General features: G+C 35.3%; 1 protein-coding gene across 1 annotated transcript in view; it reads left to right on the top strand.

Annotated features, from left to right (window-relative positions):
• The window catches only part of VPS13B (vacuolar protein sorting 13 homolog B (yeast)), a 542268-nt gene that overhangs the window by 365036 nt on the left and 167806 nt on the right, over positions 1-9426 (top strand). Inside the window, exon 18 of the mRNA XM_011966737.1 lies at positions 488-895. Within this exon, the coding sequence (XP_011822127.1) occupies positions 488-895 (408 nt within the window). The remainder of the gene's footprint in view (positions 1-487; positions 896-9426) is intronic.

The raw sequence follows: 9426 nt of genomic DNA, 5'->3' as shown, positions 1-9426 counted from the left end.
TACTTCAGCCAGATACTTGGATAAATATTTGTTAATAATACCATTATTTGTGTCAAACATGGTTCTGGGTAGTAAGGAAAGTCCTTTTTTTTTTTTTTTTTTTTTTGAAGAAAGGCCAGTTTCATATGGGTAGCAAACTGGAAAACCTGCTTCATTTTGCCTTGAAGTGTAAAGGCAGAATAGAAATGGACAACCTTGATATCCTTGTGTGGCCCTCGCTGTATCAGGGCCACACATGGATAGCAAGGCTGTCACAGGGATTGGCCAGGAATGTAGGCATGTAAGTAGTCCAGGGAGAGTACTCCTTCAAGTAACAACATGGAAAGAATTGTTAAGTGATGAGTAAGAGATAGATCATGTTCTGGCATCCTAATGAGTTAATAATATGGATCTTGGGACACTTTTAAATAAGAGCTTGACAGAGAAGTAAAGGCTTATATTCAATAAGAAAGCTTCAATAATTGTTTTATCTTTTTTACTTTTATAGCGGATGTCAATTTGGATATATCAAAGCCTTTGAAAGCAAACCTGAGTTTCACCAAATTGGATCAGATACACCTTTTTTTAAAGAAGATAAAAAATGCACACAGTTCGGCACATAATGAAGAGACTTCAGCCATGTCCAACACCATGGTGAATAAGGATGATCTTCCAGTCTCCAAATATTACCGTGGAAAGCTGTCTAAACCCAAAGTTCATGGTGATGGAGTGCAAAAGATTTCAGCTCAAGAAAACATGTGGAGAGCTGTTTCCTGCTTTCAAAAAATTTCTGTTCAAACTACTCAGATTGTGATCTCCATGGAAACTGTACCCCATACCAGTAAACCATGCCTGTTAGCATCTCTCTCAAACCTCAATGGAAGCCTTAGTGTCAAAGCAGCACAAAAAGTACCTGGTAAGTCACAGAAAAGGGAAGCGGGGAGACAGAACAAGCAATATGATTTGTTAACATCTGAAAATGCATCATTTTGAAGATTTATATTATGTAGAAGTTAAAAGTTATAAAGGCCATTAGAGATTAGGATATTTCTGGTTTGTGACCTTATTTTTAGAGATAATTTTAGAACAAATCCTTTAAGTATAGATATTTTAGTCTTATGTTCCTGTCCTCCTCTTGAGGCATGTTCTTCCAGGTGTCTAAAACTGTTAATTCCTAAATTCCTTTTTACCTAAAACAGCTATAGTGGAACAACAGTATGTCAAGTTTTGTGAACCATTAGAAGAGTGGTTCTCAAAATGTGATCTCAGGACTAGCAGCATCAGCATCACCTGGGAAACTGTTACAAATGCAAATTCTCAGACCCTACCCATGACCTACTGAATCCGAAACTGTGGGCATGGAGCCCAGCAATCTGTGCTTCAACAAGCCCTGTGGGTGATTCTGATGCACGGCATTAAGTCACTGGTAACCATTTATTTAGAAAAGTTGGTGTTGTGGCAGATATGCTACACAAAGTGTAACAGAAGCCAAGGTTCAACTTTGCAAGAATGCGGTTGAGGCATTTTATCGGGCAGCAACACCTGGCAGCGAAAAGCTGTGCTTCTGTGCCTAGCCTAGCAAAGTGGGGTACAGACTCTGCAAAGTGAATGCCATTGATGGGAGGAGAGGTGAGAAACCAACTGGCAGTGATATCTACATTTTTCCACTTCTGTTACCATGACTAAATTGTTATATACTTTTTCAAAAAGGGTGGGCAGAAGGATTGTGAGGAGGGGAAGAGAAAAGGCAAGACACAGGTGGGAAATAGCAGTTTTCAATCACAGAAACTGCTACTGTAAAATTTCAGGGCACAGGGCCAGAAATTTTGCTCTCAAAGTAAATGTAGCAAAAGGGAACCATGTATTTTCCCACTTTAATTTGTGGGGGGGAATTGGGGATTGGGGATAGTGCAGGGGATAAAGCAAATCCTTATATGCAACTTAGTTGCTTATCAAAAAGTAATTAAATGGCAGCTGTAGACTTACTGTAACTTTGTTCCACACAGCCAGTTTGGGCACAGTAGTTAAAAGAGAAAGGAAAAGTTTTATAGTTGAGAAGCCTGAATTTTAGGCCAAAACATAGATGATTTATTTCTTTCTCATCAGAAATATTTGTGAGCAAGCCAATTATTTTTTTTTTAGTTGTCTTAAAAGTTACAAGTGAAAAAGGTAAGGTTCATGGGACATGAAAGACTATGAAATACTGGAGGCTACAGTATCTGGTCTATCCACAAATAAATTGCAACCCAGACAACACTGGGTCTGTTCCCATGCCTTTCCAGTTGTACCTTAATCATAGCAGGGAAAGGTTAAGATTCAAACAAAATGGAAGAATTTAAACATACTGTACTCACTTTTAGGTTCTTCTTTTATCCTCATTGCTTTTTTTATTCATTACTCATATTTTTTCCATGTTTAATGATGTCTGTCTTTGGGAAACACCTCTAAAATATTAAAAATCCTTCTCTCACTAAGCTGTACAAGTTAGTAAACTCTAGTTTTGGAACTTGTTTTTTCCCCCTGTATGTAAAAAAAACTACATACCCCCAATCCTTTTACAGTGCTGTTCTTAAATATAGTTAAACACAAAAATAGCAACTATAGCTTTGACTAAACATACTTTATACAAGTCTAACATGTAGTATCCAGCAAATGTTTTAAAATAATTATTTGCATCTAATCAAATCAGAGCTGAGGTTAACTACTTAATAGGAACAATTTTGTTGTTATGAGACTATAATGAACACCAAACTCTATCTTTACTACAGTTTTTTCTTTATGCATATTCAAACAGTTTAGGATGATAACAAGGTTGGCAAGGTTGAAATAAGATTTATTAACTTCTAGTTATAAGGACTGATTTCTTGGAAAATTGTGATTAAGAGATTGCCACATATTTTTTTCAAAAAAGTTGATTTTAGCTATATTTTTAAAATAAAACATAATTTAAGCTTTGAATGTTAATTTCATTGTGTAAATGTCTTAAAAATGCATGCTTTGCAATTTGGATAAAATACATGCAAACATATATTCAAAGTATAATTTTGATGAGTGATAAAAACTATCCACCACCAAAAAACAAATATACTCACATAAAAGCCTCCTACCAGTAGTCATATTTCTTTTTGTAGTTTTCAAGTGACATCGTTCTACATTTAACTGAAATTGTTTATACTGTAGTATATCTTTGAGCTCAATAGAGTTCATGTCAGAGTTTTATAGTTTGAATCTAATACAGAAATACTTAACTGTGTCTTTGATTTTACAGTTTATATAACTGTTGTGACCATCTGCAGCAGCTGCACTTTTCAAAATTATTTGCTGAACCAAATTGAGCACAGTGACAAAAGTAGTCATCTCAGATGTACTATTAAACAGAAAGAAAAAGGAGCATTGCCTTGGTACAGTATAGCCATCTGCTGTACAGATGTTATTGTATAGAATGACTTCAGATAAAATAATTGTAGAAAATTTTCATTAAAACCTCAACAATTTGCACTTGTTTATGCGAATCTGCATAACTCCCCAATGAGACAACACACTTGGGGTTTCTTTGGTTTTCACTCACTTTCTCTTTGATCCTTTTTGATGTGCTGACTTTAATAAACCCAGTCAAAAACACTGTGCAAAAACATCATGGAAAAAACTACAAAGGAACAATTATAGCAGCAGAAACTACTCTAATCCCTAACTTACGCAAGCTATTTTTAGTGAAGTATTTTTTTTAACACTCTTTATGTGACAATGTTATATAAACAGGGTAAAACGGTCCTTTCCAGATGAGTTTTAATTTAGAAGCCAAAATAGATTTGTAATGCTAGAAGAATCTTATGTGCTAAGTAATATTTAGAGAAACACCATTGAGAATGTGTTTTAGGTATGTTTCTTTATTTGTCAAAGGTACAAAAATATTTGAGTTCACCTAATGATTATATTTTTTTGTCATCTAAACTGTCATAAGCTTACAGGAAGTGTATGTGAAAAGGAAATAATATGACAGAAAGGGGTAAGTGAATTTTCTCCCCCAGGCATTCCAAATACATTTAAATTATCTGTGCTTTCAGATTTATTTACTGATTTATAAAACTAAATATTTATAAATTATTGACTGAAGCAGTTAAAGGAATTCCTGTTATTATCATTTGGAATGAAACGAAATGGTTAAATATTTTCTACTTTACAAAAAATATCTACCAGTTCTTCTTAGCCTCCTGCATTATTATTTAACCCTAAACTATGGGAGTTTCATGGGATTTGATTTTTTTTTAATTCCACTCTGCAGATACTGGTGTAGCAGTGACTTAGAATAACCTAACTCCTGTTTCTGTTAGAATACTTACGTTCTCTCATGAATCTTTGGTAAAACGACCCGAAAGTTCTGATTTCAGTAGAGGTAATGCTTGTATTTTTAAGGTTGGTGTATAATATTGCTGAAAATCCTATGAATGTATTAAAAGTACATCTCCTTTAGAAATTATATCATATATTTTAAAATATTTTAAGGCCGATAATGTTTATTTTGCTATTCATTAAATCCATCCCATTCTATAGTATTTTCTGGAAAAATGAAACAAAACAAAACAAAACAAAAAAAAACCTTTCCTTTACATGCACATACAACACAATCTTTTTTTGCCATTTGAAATATGTAGCTTTGGAGAAACCATAAGTATGTAGCTATAAATTGTGAACTTGCAGTGTAGCACTTTCCAGAGGTAGGGTGGAGAGTGAGCTACAGATTTTAGCTCCCCTTGTCTGAGTAAATTATGGCTCTATTTGGGCGGCACTCCTTAGATTTCAACAAATGAGCCCACAGTTGAGAGCTGTGAACTAGCTGTACTTTAGGCTGCCTTACTCTTTCTTGGGGGCACTTAGATTGGCAGCCTCCGTGTATGTAGATAAGGAAAAGGAAAATAGAATATGAGCAAATTAGATGCCACAAAAGATTGGGGGAATAACCTTAATGAAGTCATCTTGGCTGGCATTTTAGTCAGAATTCGGAAGAAGTTAGAAGGATCCCCTGTCCGTAAGGACTTGGGTGATTTTTCACCCAAGCCAAAAACAGTGAGTTGAACTCCTTCTAGTCAAAGGGCTGTGGTTTATGTAACTTTCACTACCCCAGCCTCTGTCATCCAGATGTACTTATCTTTCTGAATAAACAAAAGTAGAGAAAGCATAACCACATTATTTTTCACATACACAAAATGCCTTTTCTCATGTTCACTGAATTCAGGACTAATAAAATGTAAAGAACCTAAAGTTTCTTTTCATGTATTGAAAAGTGAAACCAGGTCATTAATTGATAAAAAGTGGAGCTCCAACTTTTCATTCTATAGTTAACTGGATCTTCCAAGTAAAATCTTATAAGGTGTTGTCATAAGCTTTGGATGCTGCAGAGATGCAAGTTAGCCTAAGGCGAAATAAAATATTAAATTAGATATGACTACCTAAAATAATATGTTGCAATAACCAGCCAATTACAACACCCCAAAGACTTTTGTTACTTTTAGAAAGAAATAACATTTCTGTCCAATGCCTGAACAATAGGAAATGAGTTCTTTGACAGTTAAACCAGAGGATAAACTTAACTTTTAAGCAGCCACTGAGGATTGAAGTGGAAGTACAGCTTGTAGACAGCTATACAAATCACTAACAAACCTTAATGAATATTGGGTGTGGGCATCAGGGTCCTGTCATTTTTGACACTATGTCTCAAGTAGCTTAAACCCAACACTCAAGGAAAGGTGGAGACCTCATTGGGTCTGTAACATCTGGGTTTTTATTTGTCATTTTGGCATACCCCACAAGCGCAAAAGAAAGAGTAAAAGGGGATTATCTTGACAATGAAATGAGTTACTGAATCTTGTGATAATGAAAAGCAGAAGAATTCTAATGCCTTTCTATAGTCCCCGAGGTAGAGGTGCGTTTATGGTTTTGCAGAAGTAAAATGTAGGGGGAAAGAACAGATGGCCTAGGGTCCGTGAAACATGACACCTCCCCTCCCAGGACTGAGTACCACTATTAATCCTGGTCAGATTCCCTCCTATTACTTTATAACAAGGTTCAAAATTGCTACTGATAAACTGGCATGTACTTCTTTTTTCACCTTTAAATTACCTGTAGATTACTGATAATTTTTGACTATGATATATTTCTGTATATCCTGGTGAACCTTGAGGCATTTGAAAAAAAAGTAGAACAGGAATTTCTAAAAATTGGCTGGGAAATAAGAACAAGTAAAATTATCTTAACTTTTTTCAAAAAATGTCCCATATTATGTTTTCTAATATGATGAGAATAAAAACCATAAATGTATGAGATACTGTCATTCTCCTGTCCACTTCTTAGAAATTATGTGCAATGGAGAAGACATCTCAACATACAAATTATATTCTCCTTGCTGTAACTGTTATATGATTAGATACACTAGACATTATTAATTACCACTACCTTAGAAAAGATTTTTTTCACACCCTCAAAGAAGGAGATTAAAAATTATGACTGTTTGACATTTAAAAAAAAAGACACTAGGAGGTATGTGCTGCTCGGCCATGTTTACCTAGTCATGTATTGTTTTGTTTAACCAAATTATGTAAATACAGTATTCTACATCTTTTATTTTGGGAGATATATTCATTGTCCTGTGATAAAGAGCTTGTACATTTCTTAAAATGTTCTTTATGTACATTTTTTGTTTTAGTCCTGTGTGGTTGCTATAGCTGTTTTGGATTCCAAAGGGAAGCCTTTAAAATGCATAGGAGAGTAACTTCAGAGATATGGAAGATATCCACTGGGTTGAGTTTCTGATGTATGTATTTCAAAGCTGCATAAAAATAAAAATTATCTAATAAGCAACAAACAGGATATCAGAGCGATCTCATGTGCTGTGGTGTAGTGAACATGATGTACCTGCCCAGCCTTTGGTAGAGGGAGATGAGCTCATTTCAGAGAGATAACCATCTCTGACTTTTTGTTCTGATTCATCACTGACCTGAACTCCATTTGAACCTTGTTAGACAAAAAACAAGCAGAATTCCTGGCCTAAACTATAAAATATAATTAAGCCCTTTTGAAATGATGTGTAAAAGAACATTGCTGTACCCCCACTTATAACCACCACTACCACCACTGCAACCAATAAAGTTAAATCAAGCACTGCCTGTAATGGATTAAAATAATAAATGTTCCTGGATTTCAGTGTTTGAAGTACTTGAAGAAAACAGGCTCCCAGCAGCCGGGGTAGCTGAATGCAAGAGAGACATTTATTAATGACGAGTTCAAGGATTTGGCCTGTTTAAGATCATTACTTTCTGTTTACCGTGTGTTACACATCCCTTGTATTTTTACACAGCCCACATGTGTCCACATGCAATAATGAAAAGCTTTTTTCCCAACAAAAGAATTGTTAATTGTGTAAATATCGTTCTCTTGGGGAATATGAAGTCTTCATAAGACTCTGCGCCTTCTAATGAGAAATCCAGTGTAGTCATTATAGTCTTCTATGTAAATCCACCTTCAGATCTTATCTTTAGCCAAATTAGTCATTTCTGGCTATCAGTTTTAGTTACCAAATTCCAAATTTAATCTATACTCTTTGCTAGAAAACTGCTGACCTCAGGGTATTTGTTTTAGAATTGTGTGCCATTACATTGGACCTTGTGTGTCCTATATACTCTAGAAAAAAAAAAATAGTGTTTTTTCTTTTGTCATATGATAAAGAACCTTTTCACTAGATTTATTAATAGATACATTTGGAAAAAAAACAACTGATACAAATTTTACATGTACACATACTAAATATTGTGTTTCTTGGAGAAAAAAGGGTCTTTGAGACAACAAAAATGCTGTCAGTTAACATGCAGCTATCTCATTGTACAAAATGTTATTGGAGGAGGACGTTTCCAGCCCTAATAATTAAGTACTAGAGACTTTTTTTCTTCATAGCCTCTCCTTAGATCCGAATGATAGTCCCTATTAGGTTAGTATTAAGTAAAATGGACAAGTATTGTAGCCCCAACCCAAGGAGTGTGGAAAAATAAAAGATTAGAGGTAAATCTCTATCCCCCATTCTACTGAATTTGTGACAGCATTTAGTTTTGCCTGTGGTCACAGCAGATTGCCCCCTTGTCCATATAAGCCAGTAGGCTGTTTGCTAGGAAAGCTTCTAGCAAAGCAACCCTGACAGTGATGAGTAACTGACGACATATCTTAGATGTTCTTTTACTCCCTGGTTGGTCCCCTGGACTTGTTGGCTATGTTGGCATAACATACTGAGGCTGAGCAAGGGAAATGAGGACAGGACAATGCATTTATTTACAACCCAGTTACCAGTTAGAAAAATGAAATTACTAAGAACTAATAGCAGTAGTTTGTATAAAGCAACATGGTGCTGTAAAGAGACAGACAGAATCTGCACCCCAGCCCTGCTACTTACTGACCAGTTGGTTGTGTCAAAAGTTACTCTGTAGTGCATTTCCCAAATGAAGACAAAAATATTTAATGTATAGGACTTTGAGAGCATTAGGTGACATAATGTATGCGGAGTATCCAACCGTTGCTTGGTACAAATTAAGTTCTCAGTAAATATTGGTCTTTTTCTATCTTCCTTTCCCCAAAATCACACCACATGAATATGGAGGTCATAGATTACTAAATATCAGAGCTGAAAAATACCTTGAAGGTCATCCTTTTTTATCAGTAGCCCTTATTATCCTTTCCTCCCATTGACCTCATGGTCTGGACACACTGCATTTAGTATTAGATAGCTAACTATACCAACTTGATACAATTATAACCAAAACAAACAAACAAAAACTTCAGAACACCTCTACAACTTAGTCTCAGACAAATTCATGATTTCTTTTAGGTTCTTAGGAATACTAAAAATACCTCATGGGCCACCATTACTATGTGGGTCCACTAAGTGTCAAGGAACCTTGGGTCTTAATTCCCTCATTGAGTACAGAGTGGAGAGATTAAGTGGTTTGCCTAGGGATACCATATGGTGGAGTTGAGACTATAACACACATATCCTGACTGCTGGCCTTTCTGTTATACCAGTCTTTCAAAACCTGGATTCTGTAGATCAAGACCATTTTCTAAGGCACTGCAGTAAATTACTCAGCAAGTCATGTTGTTTTCAACATTATTTGAGTAAGTTTATACCAATTTTTTCATTCATGTAACTTCAAAAAACATTGATTCTCCAGCAGTTTCCTTGCATAATTCAATTAACCAGCTACTGTATTCATCCCAGAAACTTTTCAAGTATGTATTTGCTGTTATTCTTTCCTATGTAAGAAGGTTGTCATGCAGTCAGATCTGCCAGTCTGCTTTTTTTAAAAAATGTAACCACATGATCCAATCAAGTTTTATTTTTCTAATAAACTAACACAACTGTAAAAACAGTGAGCATGGTGGCAGATTGGAGGGGAAGAAGGAGGCAAA

The sequence above is a fragment of the Mandrillus leucophaeus genome, unplaced genomic scaffold (assembly GCF_000951045.1).
Source record: "Mandrillus leucophaeus isolate KB7577 unplaced genomic scaffold, Mleu.le_1.0 Scaffold770, whole genome shotgun sequence".
NCBI lineage: Eukaryota > Metazoa > Chordata > Mammalia > Primates > Cercopithecidae > Mandrillus > Mandrillus leucophaeus.
This window is presented reverse-complemented; position numbering and strand designations above follow the sequence as displayed.